The 18225-nt window shown below is 39.8% G+C and overlaps 3 protein-coding genes and 2 gene segments (V, D, J or C); 4 read left to right on the top strand and 1 right to left on the bottom strand.

The window, feature by feature from the left end:
* Positions 1-511: 511 nt before the first annotated feature.
* LOC119890492 (tetraspanin-10) lies at positions 512-2238 on the bottom strand. Its single transcript, XM_038701794.1, has 3 exons — positions 2142-2238; positions 1415-1998; positions 512-1319 (listed from the first exon to the last, which is right to left on the bottom strand). Exons 1-3 carry the CDS (start codon positions 2229-2231, stop codon positions 1013-1015), a joined length of 981 nt encoding a protein of 326 aa, XP_038557722.1. The 5' UTR covers positions 2232-2238; the 3' UTR covers positions 512-1012.
* A 5411-nt stretch (positions 2239-7649) lies between these two features.
* si:dkey-282h22.5 (uncharacterized protein LOC107988040 homolog) lies at positions 7650-9932 on the top strand. 4 transcript variants are annotated; one of them, XM_038737557.1, is made up of 4 exons: positions 7650-7894; positions 8069-8166; positions 8315-8444; positions 9205-9932. In XM_038737557.1, exons 2-4 carry the CDS (start codon positions 8073-8075, stop codon positions 9482-9484), a joined length of 504 nt encoding a protein of 167 aa, XP_038593485.1. In that variant the 5' UTR covers positions 7650-7894; positions 8069-8072; the 3' UTR covers positions 9485-9932. The 4 variants fall into 4 exon arrangements, with proteins under 4 accessions (XP_038593485.1, XP_038593502.1, XP_038593475.1 ...); XM_038737574.1 differs by having other exon boundaries at positions 7651-7894; positions 8318-8444; XM_038737547.1 differs by having other exon boundaries at positions 7654-7894; positions 8065-8166.
* Positions 9933-10642: 710 nt separating this feature from the next.
* Positions 10643-18225, top strand: part of LOC119890508 (immunoglobulin lambda-1 light chain-like) — a 32333-nt gene continuing 24750 nt past the window's right edge. The window contains exons 1-2 of the mRNA XM_038701822.1: positions 10643-10746; positions 10839-11164. Of these exons, the coding sequence (XP_038557750.1) occupies positions 10707-10746; positions 10839-11164 (366 nt within the window). The 5' untranslated portion in view covers positions 10643-10706. The remainder of the gene's footprint in view (positions 10747-10838; positions 11165-18225) is intronic.
* Positions 13345-13890, top strand: LOC119890536. The segment is given in 2 exon segments: positions 13345-13489; positions 13582-13890. Coding segments are annotated over 2 exon segments (288 nt in total).
* On the top strand, positions 16119-17760 carry LOC119890525. The segment is given in 2 exon segments: positions 16119-16241; positions 16332-17760. Coding segments are annotated over 2 exon segments (378 nt in total).

The raw sequence follows: 18225 nt of genomic DNA on the forward strand, positions 1-18225 counted from the left end.
ACATTATAAGGATTTATCTGTCCCTTTTCAAAAAGAGTAGCGTAAGAACCACAAAATAATCCGAACAGTAAAGGGTCAAAAAAACATACATCCTGTGCATTTTCCTAATACTTAATAATGATAAGCAATAGTTTGACATTTGGGAAGTATGCTTCTTTGCTGTCATGCTGAGTGTTAGATGAGAAGAATGACACCACTCGCGTCTATATGGTAAAAGCGAAGCTACAGCTAGCAGTCACTTGGCTCTGTCCAAAAGTAACTTTCTTTTCTGATTGCCTGGTAACCTTATGGTGACAACAAGACTCCAAGCAAAGAGGAGTCATTTGTATATTCATCTATATTTACACTACAGCCATGGAGTGATATCATTATTTTCATCTAGCTCGTGTTAGAGCGTGTTTCCCAAAATGTCGACCTCTTTGCATTAATTCAATTCAAATTTTATTTATATAGCACCTGTTCATAACAGAAGTTATCTCATTGCACTTTTCACATAGAGCAGGTAGACCGTACTCTTTGTAATATTATTTACAGAGACCCAATAATTCCCACCATGAGCTAGCACTTGACAGCAATCTGGCACGGTGGCCTTTTTCTAGGGTAAAAAAGAAAGAAAACCACAAATTGTCAAGGAGAAGTGATGGTTTTTACAGTACAACAGATGTATAGGGCTCACACTGTAGATTTAGAGTTAGGCAAGATACCGCTGTCTTTGTAACAAAATGTTAAATAGGTCTTCTTGGCCTTTAAAACTTTAAAGGTCTTTTGATTCTGTTGATGGAATTTCTTTCTGAATCAAAACACGGCTTGTTGCCAGTTGAATAATGCACTTTGGTCTGTCACCATAACATTTAATGTTGAAATTTTCTTTGTCAAAATAAGTAGTTATTTATCATTTCCACGGGCAAACAGGCGCAGTCATCTGAGTCGGGTATACATTATGTTTACTACAGATGACAAAGGCAGTTAGCGCTCATTAAATATCAGCACACAATATATTCTTCACCCCATGTTATCTGTAAACTTTATGCCACTGGATGCTTTCTAACAGCCGCATAGTGATGAACACAGTCAGAACCTGGACCCCCAGTACGACGATTCCAACTGTCCCGATCAGGCCTTCATGTTGCTTGATCCAACGAGAGATTCCCCCCAGGCAACCGCCCAGGAAGATCACACTCTGAGCTGTGAACTCATCCAGCAGCTGGGCTCCTAAACCACACTGAGAGTTCCACACTGTGCCGTTCTCCAAAGGGTCCACACAGCATGTCGCAGGGACCCCACAGGCCAGCACTCCTGGAGCTGAGCAGTTGTAATATCTGAGGAAAGGAAAATATATACAATAACACTCTTAGCAGCACATTTACTTCAGTTTTTTTTGGAAATATATCCAAGTTAGTCACCCTCTACTCACATGTTGATCTCCCAGTCACGGTAGTTATCTGCCCCACAGCACTGCATATTTGTCTGAATCTCGTCCATGATGAACCTCAGATCCAGATCGTCCTGGTAGCGCACCATGGCAGCTAACATCCCTGAATGCAGGTAGCTTTCAATCAGACCTTGTAGACTGTAGGCCATAATGGCGGTCAGCACCTGGGCTGTGATGAGCACCAGCACGGCGGCAGAGAACAGCTTCAGTAAGGAGCAGTTTTCTCTTAAGGCGCCCACGCAGCCTGACAGGCAGAGCAACATCAGCACAAAGCCTAAAGTCACAAGTATGAGCATTGGGTCGGTGCCGATACTGCCGATCTTCTCCTGAGCAAACGACTCTTTGCTGATGAGGCCCCATGTCCCCAGACCAAGAACCACCATGCCCAGAATTGTGAACACCAGATTGAATAGGAACAGGATGTACTTTAGGAAATAGTCCATCAAAGAATATCTGTAGGGTTGGATACTTGCATGAATAGGTCTGTTGTCTTCCTGTCCATTGTCTTGGCCTGATTGGTGAAATTCACGACCAAGCTCTGCAGAATCCTCTTTTGCAGAGTCTGCCTGTGGACACACAGGAATGCAACTAAATACCATAGTTTTAGATAACTTAACCTACCTCAAACATTTTACTACACAGAAAGGTAGCAAATTTTCAGAAAAGAACCTCACATAACAAAAACAGAGATTCAAAAGGGACTCCTTACCTTTGGTATGAGCGGACTGGACTCATTCTGCGTAGTGTCCCTCCTCGACCACATTAAAAGAATCCTTTTTATAAACAAATATCTCTTCATGTTGTCAACCACCGGGAGATGATTCTCCCTGTGCTTCTACCAGGTCAGAATGAACATAGGGGCGGCATTGGCTACAGTATGAACAAAGGAGCATGTGAGCTGAGGTGGAGACACCATGCAGTGTTTAGCCTCTAGCTGCTGCGAGGCGTGGGATTTCGTCATCATGTGAGAGTCACACTGAGGGGATTATGCTTATCATAGCATGTATGAGAGACTCAAGAGCAGGAGTCTGACTAGAACAAGAGAATTTTGATGTGAGGTTTACACACATGAACATCTGAGATGTGAAGGTGTTACATAACAATTTGATTGCACTTGGAAAATAAGTGGGTAGTTAAAGAGAAAACGTGTGTTTGGAAACAAAAACACTGTACAAAACTAAAAATTACTTATTGTTTAGTTAAAAACAATGTATAAGTTGATATGTGCATTTTTTTTGTTCATGATTGAGTGGCGACCTGGTCAGCTGCCTTGGTTTCCTAATTGTTTATTGCAGTGGTTCCCAACCTGGGGGTCCCCGCCCCCACAAGGTCAGTCAGGCTGTGCTTCAAGGTAAATTCTAATGTCTATATGCTAACAAGCTCACAATGAAACAGATATAATGTTGATCATGATAATTTTTGGTTTAGTTTGTTAGCATGCTAACATTTGCTAGTTAGCTACAAACACAAAGTACAACTGAGGCTGATAGGAATGTTCAATTACATTGTGAGGAAATATCAAGGTATTCAAATACTGTTTAATGTGCCAAATTCCACGGCAGCCTATCTAAATGTTGTCGAGACATGCCAGTCCAAACCATAAATGTGAACCTCATGGTGGTGGTAGATGAAAAGTCAATGGCCAATTTTTCATGTAAATATTGGATAAGGGAAAACTTTGAGTTGCAGTTGGTGCCAGATGAAGTCAGGGGATCACAAAGTCATTAGGATTCAACATGAATGCCTATAATTTCATGGCAATCCATCCAGTAGCTGCTGGGATATTTATTAGAATTAACAGAGTATTAACATTATCATTATCTACTTAAAAGATCAAAGGCCCTCAATGCAGATCAGATCTAACCTCAGAAAAATATATTCCTAATTGTTATCATGTGAGCTATCATTTCATTGCATGGTTATGGCTGTTTGGCTAAGAAGGACCAATCTGCTGGCTCTGGTATTATTGACTGGAATTTATTTTGCCAGTTGGAAAAAAAGAGCAATCAACGTGTAAGGTTTCCACCCACCATCTCAACACAGTTAAGAAAAAAAAAGGCTCTCGTAGTACATCGAGAGGAAATAATCCGTCAGATACAGCAGGGAAACTGATAATATGTTATGATAATATACATAAAACGTAAATATGCTATAATGAGTGAGATGTATACAGAAACCTAAAGTGATTTAACATTTCTCAGCACATTGCGCTAATCTTCTCGGTCCATCCATTTCATGGCTGCAGCTATGATCATGAACAGTGTTATGGCACTCAATTATTTGCTTAATCCCTCCACAGCACTATACAATTTCCACGACAAACAGCAGCTTTCTTTTATGGATGAGTGAGAAGTAGTTCCAGGCTTGGTAATGCTGCATATTACAGGCTCCTGCTTGGCTATCACTGTGTTTTAGCAGAAACACAAATCACCATGCAACACTCTCCCACTCTGTTTTTTCTACTATCCTGGGTTTTCTTGTTCCACTAGCATGTGGATCCACAACTCTGAACAAAATAATTCCATGATCATTTCTGTTAGTTCATTTATAATTTCTTGTTTGGTGAAAGGGATGCATAATCATTTATACAGTCTAGATTTCTATGTTTTGGGGAACAGAGATCCTCTCCTCTCCTTGAAAACACTAAAACAATCTCACAGCTCTGACCTAAACCCCAGTAAATGTGGACAAACGAACATAAGAAGTATAGAAGAAAGAAAGGTTAAGGATAGAAACAATATATACCTATAAGACATAAAAACAACAACAACAACCAATACTACTACTAATAATAATAATAAAAGAACATGCATAAAAGATTAAATGTAAGAGGAAAACATTTTCTGCCATAACAAAAAGCAGCTATTTATTATATTGCCAATACTGACTTACTGCCTTAGTATGGTTAGTTGTAATAATAATTCGTTTTACATAATGATTTTATTAACATTTATACTGATGATGACGCGGTAACCTATTAGCCAATTCAAAGTAGAGTTGCAGTTCCTCTCTGTGACCACTAGATGGAAGTGAACACTCCTGATTCTAAAAGACGCAGGCCAAGTGTCATCTACACAAGGTCTTGTGGCAGATTCATATTCATATAGCACGTAAAATAATAATACAAATACATGAAAGTGTTTCTAATAATCCATCTAATGCTTAGAATGTAAATGGAGGTGGACCAAACATTCCCAAAGGGAGTTTTTATTGTAAAAGTAGCAGCAATACAGTATCCACACAGAAATACAGATAAAGGTAAAGGTAATAGTGGTACAGACTAAAAATGAAAAATGGTATAGATAATAGCACTTTTATTGATAACTCTCTATAAATACAATCATGTGTAGGCTACTTATCAGGTTTATTCCCTCTGATAAAGGTGTTTGTAGACTACCCACAGAGAATAAATGTGATCATTTCATGAACATTTCTGAAGTGAATTTCAACTGTGTTGATTAGAGAAGTTGCTCCGGGATGTGTTTAGCCAAGCTTAGCTCAAACACTGGAGGCAACAGAAACTGGCAGCCAGCAACATAAGAGAAAACAGGACTTGCTGCCTTGTAAACATGTCAACCTCATCATATGATGCACATACATTTTGGTCCAGTCAGTTGGAAGATCCATATTCTCTTTAAGTGTCATCAAAACCAGATCAGGATTGTAGCAGCTCCTTTCAAGTGTGAAACTAAGTCTAATTGGTTACATCCCTCGTGTCACGCTTTTTGGGATAATTGTTAAAAGTCATATGAGGTAAGATAATCACCAAGACACCATCCTCTTGGTCATCTGTCTCTTTCTAAAAACACTGACAGTCAAGTGGCTCAGCAGGAAACTCGAGAATCCTCATGGCGCACCTTCTGTTTGGCTGATATATTTCAATTTTAATCCATAATATTGCTCTGATAAAGTCATCATGAAAGGGGGTGCTGCTGTGAGTCAATAACAAGCAGCACGTGATAGAGAGCAAATGTGACGGTGAGTTAAAAAACAGACAGAGAGAGACCTGGTTCTCTCACTCTCTGGCTCTGCTGGTCCGCTGCTGTCATTCTTTCCTCTGGCTCTGCTGGACTTAGCTGCAGGGAGCTGGAAGGCAGTCGGTCTACTGCTGCAGGCTGGGCCTGAGACTGACTGGTGGCTGACTCCAGATGGGGCTATAACACTCATTAGCGCTGCCATAAATCTGTTTCCATATTAATGTGCATTAACAGAATAACAAATTATGATTTGTCACACTTGTTGCGGACCTTACAGATAAATGAGGAAGTCAGAGTTTTGCCTTCTTGACATAGCAGATTAATGTGTGAGGCGGGGCGCCTGTAGCTGGATACAATCTTAGCAAGTACCTTTAACCATTCGCTGTTCTATAAAGATACATAGTGACCAGTGGCGGTAGGCAATTTTAGATGTTTATTCGAGGTGCTTCACTAGAATATCGGCATTTTATGATATTTTATGCTTCTACATTATTGCATTTCATACGCAAATATAATACTCTACTACATTTTTCTGCAATCTTTACTGTTTACCGTGAAGGATTTACATTCAAAACATATGATCAGCTCATAAACTATGATGCATTGTTACAGATAAAACATAAAAAGTGAAGTATTTACTTTGACCAGCCACAATTTAAAATGCTGTAAAAATAATCAGCAGCAATAATCCAACGTTAACTGTAACAGCGGCCATTCTGCTGCATAATAGGTACTTTTACTTTTGGTACCTTTTTATGCGGATCCTTTGGTAGTCACGCTTTGGTAAGGTTTAGAATGCATGACTTGTACTCATAGTGGAGTATTTGTGCCCCGAGGTGTTGCTCAGTAATTCATCCACTGCACATAAGTGACATACCTTCTCTCACTGCGCTGCTGCTACTGCACATTTCCACTGATGTAGTGGAAAATAATAAGCTGAGGATGTACAATGAACTTTAGTCTGTCATGATCAAAAGATAAACCATCAAAAAAAGTTACACTTAAATGTCAATTTTGAATCTACATAAATTGGGGTTAACATCTAGTAAGATCATTCCAGATTTACAAATCAACTAATTTACTGTGACTGTTTGCTGACAGACTAGATTATCAGCTGGGTGTCAGGTGAAATCTCATAAATCCCACAGTTTCCTTGTTTATAAATCATTTCCTTCACGGACTATTAAGTTCCTACTGTTTGAATGAAATCCAATTCAGTCATGTCAGCACTGAAGATGTATGGTACAGATGGCATGATGTTCATTACAGCATGCAGTACAGAAGGTTGCCTGTATTGGTTTAAAGTTGGTGCAGATGGCAGGGACTTTTACTCAGTCAGATTCTTTTCCAGCAGTGATGGAAAACCTCGTGCCATATATCAATACTGTCTGCAGACATCAGCACAGGATGCAGCAGCATGAATAGCCTTTCAAATGGAATAAGGAGCTCTGATCTGGAATAGATCAGAGCTGGAATTTCTTGCCACAAAAGGTATTTCATTTCAGAGCCGACAAAGGAAAGGCTCTCCTTTTGCCCGGTATTTAAAAATGAATGAAAATGTGCTTTGGTGAAATATATTTTTCTACTTCCTTTGGGTCCAGCTGCACTTGTCTGCCCAAAACTGTCCAGATTATAGATAAAAGGAATTACTCTTAGCAGTGAAACTACGTGACACAAATGTGTTGCATCATCCTCCATCAGCAGTGATGTTATTGCCACATAAATTATTTAGACTAATTATTTTTATCATTTGAGTTCAAGATGTTGGCAGTTTAGGGGCGAGTGGACTTTTCAGGGTTGTAAGTTTTTTAACAGCTGTTTTAAAATTGATAATAAGAACTTGTCTTCTGCAGCCCCAGAGTGAGGAAAACTACTAAATATTCTCTAAAATAGACTATTTTATTAATGAGTGACTCTAAACAAAGTGTGTTTTCATCCCCTTATTTTCAGCTTCATCACCCCTGACCGTTAAAGGGACCATTGCTGGCTTGGTCTGTCGTAGCCCAGATGTTGAGCAGATTGTATTACAGTAGGCAGTAAGAATGCTATGCTGAAGCCATCCAGCTACATCAAACACCTCCTCTGGATTAGAGCCCATAAGGAGTGCAGTAGATAGGGGATTATCGGGACCTCCCATTCAGGTTCTGTGGGTTATTTATCATTGTAGTAGATGCACAGTCTGCAAGACACATTGGAGACTGAAATGGAAAGCGTGTGTGTGCACACGTTGGGGAGCTTTGCCTTTGGCTGCCATGTTATGTGTCTGTGTATGCATGCTCTAAAGGAACAGAGTGTGTCACAGCCCTGCATCACTGAAGTGGGTGGGAGCAGGTGGGGGAATGGCTCTGGGAGATTAGGGAGGCAGTTATAAGGAGAGCGCTGCCCTGGTCATGTTTTCTTAGTGTGTCACGGTTGAAGGATCGTACTCCAGAGCGTGTTCTGCTGCTGTGACCTGGAAAGACCCCCTTCACTACTTCAAAGAAAGGTGTAGTAAAACCCAAAGCCAATCTATATGCTATCATCCAGATTTCCTAGTATCTTCAATAAAAATAATTAAACGTCAAGTAAAAGTGTGTCTTACTAAGCTTGCCGAGCATCACTTTTATATACATTTGTTTCTGTTTCTCTGTATTCCTCTACTTCTGTTTTCGTTAGTCAGCAAGATGAGGACAAAGGGGGTTCTGGTCCTGCTCTGCGTGATCTTAACATGTGGAGCTCAGAAATGGAAACAGGAAACCTCATTACGGGACCCTAAAGGTCAGGACCTATGTGTTGTCACTCTTGATGTTCCTGTTGTCTGTTGATGATTAGCAAACAGGTTTCTTTTCAAAGGCATCAGTGTTTTAGGTTAAATTTACAGGAATGGTAATACATCATACTACATCTTTTAAATGTCTGTCTTCAGCAGAACACACCAGCCGCAACACTTGCTCCAACCTGACCCAGGTACTGGACAACTGGAAATATGCCATCGTAACCCAACTGAAAGACCTCCTGATCAATGACCACGCCTCTGTCCTGCCTGAATACAACAGGTGGGTCACACTGGCTTTTGACAGGACCGATTGTAAATTGCAGTGATGGGAGAAGCAAGAACAAGAAGAGAAAACAGAAAGTTGAAATGTTGAGTAAGAGAGGTTTGAAATGTGCAAGAATAACAACATTCAATGACATCAGTGAACATTTTAGTGTTCCTTGCAGTGGTACGAAATTAGGAATTATGTAACTTCTGTTCTGCTTTGCGCATGACCACTGACCTGTCAGAGCCAGTAATGTGATCAGTGATTGCTCTGGACCACACGAGGCCGACTCTGCTTTAAAAATGACCTCACAAGGTAGACTGTGCCAAAATAGTACGGGAAATGTTTCAGCCTTGTGTTCTGATGATATTACTGCAAGTCACTGAACCTTTACTTTTTTGGAGTTCACGCTCAGGACCATGATACTAACAGTTAAGTCTGAGTAACCATTTCAGCTGAACTGCAGGATCAGTGTCCTTTCTTCAATTTGGTGCAAAGATCTGCTATTTCTTTTTTTTAAGGGACTTCCTTTTAGTCTGTTATCCTGATGTTTCCTGCAGATGATGGGGCTGTTCCTGCTTAACAGCATGCCGTGACTTTCATGTTCATGGTGCCAATTTGACTCGGTTCTCCTCTTGGTTATGACAATAAACAATGTTCCTGTTTGATGTGAGCTTGTGGAACATTACGGGGCCAAAGCTCTTTGACTGGTCATTCGAACGCTGACATGATTTACTTCATTTGTACTTTCCCAAATGTCTCTTTGTGTGCCCAGGATCCAGCCTCTGTCAGACGCTCTGACAGACCTCTACAGGCAGTTTAACACTCTAAAAGACGAGCTGGGGAGGCTCACCACAAAGTTTGACAGTGTGGAGGGTTTTGTGGATGACCTCAAGGACGGCAGATTCACTCGGCCTCAGCGTCCCGTGCAGAGGATTCCCCCCAGCGTCGGTCTGAGGTCTCCACTGCGAGCACAGATGAGGGGTCCCGGCAGGGGGATTATCAAGGAGCCAACACATATCAGAGCGAGGAGGAGAGGGCCACAGAGACCTTAGTCATATGCTGTTTTTATTCACTAATGCTGATGTATCAAACAAGAGCTGATATGTTTATATATTTTTCAGAAGACAATGATTAGTTTTTTATTGATGAGTGTGATGTGAGAAGAGGTCACATAATAAAGACTGGTTTAGTGATGCATGGTGTAGAAAAGATGATGGAACTTTTTTTTTTATCTCTGAAAATGTATTTATCTTTGCTTCTTTGTACAAAGTCACTTTCAACCACAAGATGGCAGCATGTGTCAAATTATCTCCCTGTCATCCTGCTGCTCTGTGTGTATTAATAGCTGGCTACAAAGTGACATAAGGCCGAAAAGATAATCTATAATTCTGATATAATACAATATATAAATACTTGTTTTAACATTAATTAACATTGTATGACCATTGTTTGTATTTGAGTTGTTTTACCCAAGAAAATAAAAAATATAGATTAATAATAAAAAAAAAAGGTAAAGTTATATTAATCTACATTGTACATTGTAAATGGAGTGCACTTTGAGCATTTGTCAACTTTAGAAGGACAAAGTACTTCACATTGTGCTACTCACCAACCCTCTGATTAATGATATATGAACCTGATATATTTATTAGAATCTTTAATCACACTATTTTTTATCTTCTTTTACTATGCATCTATAAGAAATCGGTATGAGAAAGTACAGCTTTGTGCTTAAAATGGTTTTCCTGTCTGTAATATCCTGATTGGCCTCCCTATTTAAGTAGAATTTCAAACTGAATCATAAGCAAGACTGAAAGAAACCCTGTTTCTGACATCTTGATGAATTTTGGAGAGCAAAAACAATTCACCTGTTCATTGTTTCCTCTCCGTCACAACCAAAATAAATAAATAATTAAGCCATCTTAACAATACTATACTACAAAAGGTATCACGATGGGTTGATGAAATGAAAACCCTGTGGTTTAACACAGGAGGTTATTATTTAGTAACAAATGCAACAAACCAGATATTGTTGCACTGTACAAATAAAAGGTTTTCATCTACTTTGACAATAATAAAGACAGAAAAGACTTTCCCCTTTACAGAAGCAAGCAAAGTAAGCAAAGCTCCTCCTCCTGTCAGTCACTCTCAGTTTCAGTGTTGTATTAAATTGCTCCTCCAGCACCTCCTCTCCTCATCCTCCAAACCCTCAAATCTGTCAGCAGTAAGCTCACTTTCCAAGTTACAAGGCCATTCTCAGCACACACTGACACCATGCTGGGGACCCTCTGCACTCTCATCACTGCTCTAACATGTAAGGAGGCTGACTTACTGCAGCTTTGATCTCATGTTGGATTCATCAGTCTGTGTGTTTCTCTTGACTCCATGTCATCTTGTTGTTTCCAGGTGTGAGTGGTGTGACGGTGGTGACACAGAAGCCTCCTGTTGTGACGCTGAGGAAAGGAGAGACAGCCACCATGGACTGTAACCTGGGGACTGTTACTGACGATGCTGCTCGCTGGTATAAACAGATTCCTGGAGGAGTTCCTCAGTATGTACTGAGGTTTTATCACAGCTCAAGCTCTCCAACCTATGGCTCTGGTTTCTCATCTCCCAAGTTCACATCTACTCATCAGTCTCAATCAGATTATCGTTCGATCATCAACAATGTGGAAGAGGGAGACTCAGCAGTCTATTACTGTCAAACATGGGACAGCTCTGTTAATGAGTGGGTATCACAGTGAATTACACTGTGACAAAAACCTCCTCACAAACACTTCTTCTCAACAAAGAATGAAGCAACTGAGCATCGATTTCTAACTTCCTCATATACATTCAACATAAACATCCAAATCTACTTACAAATAATCTAAATACAAATGTGTTGACTCAGCTTACTAATATCAGTATGTTTGATTAAGTATATTTTCACACACACACACACACACACACACACACACACACACACACACACACACATATATTGGTGCACTGGTGACAGCAGTCTCTTCATGTTGGTTGTGCATTTGAAATGCAAAACTACTCACTGGGACATGAACTGAAAAAGCAGCTGGTGACACCATATGTCTATCAGAGGAGGAACGTTGCTGGCTTCACCTCCGCACAGATCAACTGTGTAGTCAGCAGTAACCAAAACAGCTTTAAGAGGAAAAGAGATTTCTGGTAGAAAGAAAATGAGGAAATATCAGTGTAATGAGAATAATTTGCTTACATTCCATGTGGTGCAAATTGATGATTGTGGCACAAACTGTTGTGTCTTGTGATGTAAGGAGGAGGTTTAAGTCATTGAGGGTGGGACGTATATACTGAATTTATGGCCTATGATTAGAATATTTTCTATAAGTTAACAAAATACCGTTCTCCACCGTCACTGAACTAGAACTGAGTGAGACTCATTCAGCAAAAAACATTGTGAATTAAACAAGTTTGTGCTTATTTGTACTTACGACAGTTTAAACAGTGTTTTAACTGCAATATCTTTACACCAAATTCTATGGCGATTTTAATGTTCCTCACAGCTGAGTCAGAGAAACACAGATGGTAGACATATTTCTATATTATTGTGCTTCAAATTTTTTATCTTGTTACTGAGCTCTGCGTGTACAATTTAGGAAAAGGAATTACTGCAAATGAAGAAACAACATTGTTAATACATGCTTTTGTTATTAAACTTGATTAATATTTCTTATTATCTGGTTACTTGCAGTGGTTTGAGACATTAGAAAAATCTGAAAAAATGAGCAAATGAAACTGAGTTTTCATCCTCCGTCAGTGAAGCATCACCTCTCTACTCCTCCCTCTCTTCCTTCCCCGGATGCACCTGCAGGCCTCCTCTCCTTATTTATAGCTCCATGTAAATGAAGAGGTCAAGTGTCAGCAGAGTTTACTTCTAATGTGTGTGAATTATGTTCAAGTGTGCAGAGCCAAAGCTTATATCCTGCATTAGATGTCTCCTGTTAAAACATTAAACACATGTAAATCATATAAGCAAATAGACGATATGAGATTAAGAAATGTGACAAACCATGCAGATGTTGCCCCCATTCATCACGACTAGCTCATGATGAATGGGGGCAAAAACAAAAGTGTTGCATTTATAATTTTGTTTAGTGTAGGACAATACTGTAGCTCCATAAACCTGAACACACCGTAAGAGCTATAAAAGTAAATAAAAATAAAAGGATTACTCTCCTTTTATATTCTAAGGAAGCCCTAAGCAGCCAACAATTCAAACATTTTTTTACTCCGTTTTCCTGTGATAACGGAATAATTATCTTGAGATAATGAATGTTGTTTTCCTGTGAACTTGAGATAAGAATTTTTTTTCTTTTCTTTTTTTCATTTCCCCGTCAATCCCAGGCAGAGGAAATTTTGGTGCTTCTCATTCAGGAGAATCCATTTAACGTTAACCTAACCTGCAGGCCTCCTCTCCTTATTTATAGCTCCATGTAAATGAAGAGATCAAGTGTCAGCTCTCTGTACAATCAGAGGGAACCGTCTCTGACTGGAAACACACTGATGGTTTCATTATTAACTTTTGGTTTATCTCTAATGGGTATGAATTATGCTCATGTGTGCAGAGTCAAAGAATATATCCTGCAGTAGATGTTTCTTGTGAAAATATGAAAACATGTGTGTAATTACAACAACAACAAAAAATACTTTCTCAAAACCAATCACATTTATGAATCATTTTTTAGGAAAGAAACAAACTCTCGATGTTGTAATATGTTGGGTTCGGGAGAGACATGGCCTACATTGACAATTAATGAGACAGAAAGTTTACTTTTCCCTTTACAGAAGATAAGAGACCAACAAGTGTGACAAACCATGCAGATGTGAGCAAAGCTCCTCCTCCTGTCAGTCACTCTCAGTTTCAGTGTTGTATTAAATTGCTCCTCCAGCACCTCCTCTCCTCATCCTCCAAACCCTCTAATCTGTCAGCAGTAAGCTCACTTTCCAAGTTACAAGGCCATTCTCAGCACACACTGACACCATGCTGGGGACCCTCTGCACTCTCATCACTGCTCTAACATGTAAGGAGGCTGACTTACTGCAGCTTTGACCTCATGTTGGATTCATCAGTCTGTGTGTTTCTCCTGACTCCATGTCATCTTGTTGTTTCCAGGTGTGAGTGGTGTGACGGTGGTGACACAGAAGCCTCCTGTTGTGACGCTGAGGAAAGGAGAGACAGTCACCATGGACTGTAACCTGGGGACTGTTACTAACGATGCTGCTCGCTGGTATAAACAGATTCCTGGAGGAGTTCCTCAGTATGTACTGAGGTTTTATCACAGCTGGAGCTCTCCAGAATATGGCTCTGGTTTCTCATCTCCCAAGTTCACATCTACTCATCAGTCTCAATCAGATTATTGACTAATGATCAACAATGTGGAGGAGGGAGACTCAGCAGTCTATTACTGTCAAACATGGGACAGCTCTGCTAAGGAGTATCACAGTGATTTACACTGTGACAAAAACCATGCACCATCATTGTCTTTGGCAGGCTGAACTTCTTCAGCTGCCGCAGGAAGTACATCCTCTGCTGGGCCTTCTTGGTGATGGAGGTGATGTTCAGCTCCCACTTGAGGTCCTGGGAGATGATGGTGCCCAGGAAGCGGAAGGAGTCCACAGTGGTGACTGGGGAGTCACACAGGATGATGGGGGAGGGTGGGGCTGTGCTCTTTCTGAAGTCCATGACCATCTCCACGGTCTTCAGAGCGTTGAGCTCCAGACTGTCCTGGCTGCACCAGGTCACCAGATGGTCGATCTCCCACCTGTAGGCGGACTCATCCCCCCCTGAGATGAGCCCTGTGAGGGTGGTGTCAACCGCAAACTTCAGGAGCTTGACAGACTGGTGACTGGAGGTGCAGCTGTTGGTGTACAGGGAGAAGATAGAGAGAGAGAGAGAGAGAGAGAGAGAGAGAATGTAATGATGGTATTATAATGTAATGAAATGTATGGGGTTGATTGTTCTTATGTTGTACGTATGATGCTTTGGCAATGCTGTTGTTACACATTCATGCCAATAAAGCTCATTTGAATTGAAGAGAAAGAGAGATAGAGAGAGAGAGATCATCAATCATTTACTGTTAAGAAACAATTGTATATACTAAATATTAATGTAACAACATGTAGTGATGATTGTTACACACACACAAACTTTTATCATAAATCCAGTTTCATTTTTCCTTCTTTATGAAGAGGACCAAAATCATGATGACCAAATCATCTGGCAACCAAAAGACTGAAAGTTAAGTCTTCTACAACAGAAACACAACCAAATGAAAACGCATTTACCTGACAACATGTCATATAGATTTAGTGATTCATGTTGTGTTTCCAATGAATGAAAAGCTGGAGTTTTCATTAATATGGAGCATGCTACTTCAGTGAGAGCAAGTTAATGGAAAGGTGATAAAACTGAGATGAGAGATAAACAGTTACATAAACTCTACACGCTGTTTATTATAGAACACTGTTTACACTTACTGTAATGTACAGCTGAAAGAAAACATGAACCCAAAAACAGATGAAATTATATTTAGTGTTTGATCATTTCTAATTGTTTTCTTGCTAACATTTGTTATTAGAAATATTGTGAGCCAGGTTCAGCTGTGATGAAGGGAGACTGATGAAGACTTACTTAACATAACATGGTTTATTGATCCCAACAATGGAGATACAGTGTCAGCATCCAGCGTGTAATCACATGCAATGCCCACACCAAATCTGAAGTATGCTTCCTGTCTGGGGAAATTTATCCTTCCTGGACCTACAGAGATTCACTGTCAAAATAAGGTAATTGTTCATCGCGCTAAACATGTTTGAGTCTTTTGGTTATTAGTTCAAATGAAGACACGTTGTGTGTCCTTCAAGCCACATGCAACACTTTCTACATAGTGCCAGTCAGTCTTCTGATGTTTAGATTCCAATACTATGTCACATAGAAATCTATTACTACCCGTGAGTTGAACTCTAATCTGTGGAGCCAGTAAGGTCTTGGAAACATTCTTGTAAGATTCAACCTTGTAAGATTCCCAGAGAACACTGATATCTGCAAGCCTGACATCTGTCTCCCTGTCAAGGACAGTTACATGGGAGAAAGAACTAGAGCTGGAAGGTCAGTGAACACACAGTTGTGGTGTCAGCTAATGACCTTAATCCTTATATTAAGGCTAATATTGATGAAAAGGACAGCAACAGCACAACTTCATTTATTTACACAAATATTGTAAAAACAGTCTGAAGCTGAAATATGATCAAATACTAAACTCACCAGACAGATCATCTAGATTCTGAGATTTATGTTTCCAAAAGATTCATCAGAATAAACTGGATGAACATTAAACATAATAACCTAGATTTTATTGGAACAGAATTTAAAAAGTGGAAACCTGAATCCTGAAGTAAATATCTGCATTCACACCAGGTTTCCTCATGATTCACTCCTGTTTACTGGACTTATTTAAAGCAAGATGAGTCCAATTTAAAATTAAACTATAAACAAATGAAGGAGTATTTTTAGTGTGATCAGTTCTTTATAGAAAAATCCAACAAAGAGAAAATTAATGTGAAAACACAACTGGATTTGTGAATGAAATCAGTTTTGGGTGTGGAAACTCCTCCTCCTCCACTTCTCCTCTCCTCAGTGTCTTTATAAGCTTCAGTCTCTCTTCTCCTCACACTCCAACCCTGCTCACCTCTCAGCTGGACAGTAAGGGACGTTTACACCACACACTGACACCATGCTGGGGATCCTCTGCACTCTCATCACTGCTCTAACATGTAAGGAGGCTGACTTACTGCAGCTTTGACCTCATGTTGGATTCATCAGTCTGTGTTTCTCTTGACTCCATGTCATCTTGTTGTTTCCAGGTGTGAGTGGTGTGACGGTGGTGACACAGAAGCCTCCTGTTGTGATGCTAAGGAAAGGAGAGACAGCCACCATGGACTGTAACCTGGGGACTGTTACTGAAAGTGGAGCTCGTTGGTATAAACAGATTCCTGGAGGAGTTCCACAGTTTGTCTTATTTTTTTATCGAAGTTTGAGCTCTCCAGAATATGGCTCTGGTTTCTCATCTCCCAAGTTCACATCTACTCATCAGTCTCAATCAGATTATCGTTTGATCATCAACAACGTGGAGGAGGGAGACTCAGCAATCTATTACTGTAAAACATGGGACAGCTCTGTGAAAGAGTACGCATCACAGTGATTTACACTGTGACAAAAACCTCCTCACAAACACTTCTGCTTTTTGACCTGCTGATACACATTGACTGGGAGTGAAGATAACTTCTTTTATCCGATTCTCAAATAAATTCTCAGATCTTTCCTAGTGGCAGTATAGGCCTACTGTGTTTACCAGTTTTCCAAGTGGCAAATACATCGTCTCATGTGTACATGCTTTAATACAAAAACAGCCTATATGCTTACTAGTAAATATAAACCACTAATACACAAGTTGTCATCTATGAAACTCATTGTTTTTACTAAATTTTGTGTCTCTTGCCACTCATCATACAGCGTTTAAAAAGTTTGCAGCAGATGCCCTTTTGTTGATCTAAATTCAGATGTAATAAATACAGTATGTCTTCATACAAGCTGTCAAGTGCACATGTAGTGATGATTGTTACACAAACACTTGTAAAAAAATATAAATCCTGTTGCATTTTTCCTTCTTCATGAACAGGACCAAAGATCATCTGGCAACCAAAAGTTATGAACACTGAAAGTTAAGTCTTCTACAGCAGAAACACAACTGAATGAAAATGCTACACCTCCAATGAGAACATGTCATATAGATTTAGTGATTCATGTTGTGTTTCCAGTGAATGAAACGCTGGAGTTTTCATTAATATGGAGCATGTTACTTCAGTGAGAGCAAGTTAATGGGAAGGCGATAAAGCTGAGATGAGAGATAAACAGTTAGAAAAACTCTACACACTGTTTATTACAGAACACTGTTTACACTTGGTGTAATATACAACTGAAAGAAAAAATTAACCTGAAAACAGATTAAATTATGTTTAGTATGTGATCATCCCTAATTGATTTCTTGCTAACATTTGTTGAAGAAATATAATGAGCCAGGTTCAGGTGTGATGAAGAAGACTGATGATGACTTAACATACTGTAGCATTTTTTATTGAGCCCGACAGAGGAGATACAGTGTCAGCATCCAACGTGTTAAAACATGCATTGCCCACACCAAATCTGAAGTATGCTTCCTGTCTGAGGATATTCATCCTTCCTAGACCTCCAGAGATTCATTAGGTGTCCAAATAAAGTTACTGTTCATCCCTCGAGAGACTATTGTTTATTGGTTCAAATGAAGACACATTGTGTGTCCTTCAAACCACATCCAACACTGTCTACATAGTGCCAGTCAGTCTGTCTGATGTTTAGATTCCAATGCTACGTCATATTGAAATATTTTACTATCCATGAGTTGAACTCTAATCTGTGGAGCCAGTAAGGTCTTGGAAACATTCTTGTAAGATCCAACCTTCTAAGATTCCCAGAGAACACTGGTATCTGCTAGCCTGACGCCTGAGCTACTGTCTCTACCTTACCAGTCTAACTGTGTCCTTAACAAGGACAGTTATATGAGAGAAATAATTAGAGCTGGAAGGTCAGTGAACACTTGTGGGGTCAGCTAATGACTCCAAGCTAGACCTGTCTTACCTTTCCCTGTAACATCAATTTAGCCCCCTAAGAAATATCTTTAACAAACATAATAACCTAGCATGTTTAAGGCTATTGATGAAA

The sequence above is a fragment of the Micropterus salmoides genome, unplaced genomic scaffold (assembly GCF_014851395.1).
Source record: "Micropterus salmoides isolate LMB-PRFRI ecotype aquatic unplaced genomic scaffold, ASM1485139v1 Ms_hic_scaffold_10, whole genome shotgun sequence".
Classification (NCBI taxonomy): domain Eukaryota; kingdom Metazoa; phylum Chordata; class Actinopteri; order Centrarchiformes; family Centrarchidae; genus Micropterus; species Micropterus salmoides.

Excerpts from the sequence above, each read along its gene's own strand:
- LOC119890492 (XM_038701794.1), bottom strand. The coding sequence starts at position 2,231 with ATGAAGAGATATTTGTTTATAAAAAGGATTCTTTTAATGTGGTCGAGG. Across the intron at positions 1,999-2,141 it reads CCAGTCCGCTCATACCAAAG|GCAGACTCTGCAAAAGAGGA; the intron begins GTAAGGAGTCCC and ends GTGTGTCCACAG. Across the intron at positions 1,320-1,414 it reads CGTGACTGGGAGATCAACAT|ATATTACAACTGCTCAGCTC; the intron begins GTGAGTAGAGGG and ends TCCTTTCCTCAG.
- si:dkey-282h22.5 (XM_038737557.1), top strand. The coding sequence starts at position 8,073 with ATGAGGACAAAGGGGGTTCTGGTCCTGCTCTGCGTGATCTTAACATGT. Across the intron at positions 8,167-8,314 it reads CTCATTACGGGACCCTAAAG|CAGAACACACCAGCCGCAAC; the intron begins GTCAGGACCTAT and ends GTCTGTCTTCAG. Across the intron at positions 8,445-9,204 it reads GTCCTGCCTGAATACAACAG|GATCCAGCCTCTGTCAGACG; the intron begins GTGGGTCACACT and ends TTGTGTGCCCAG.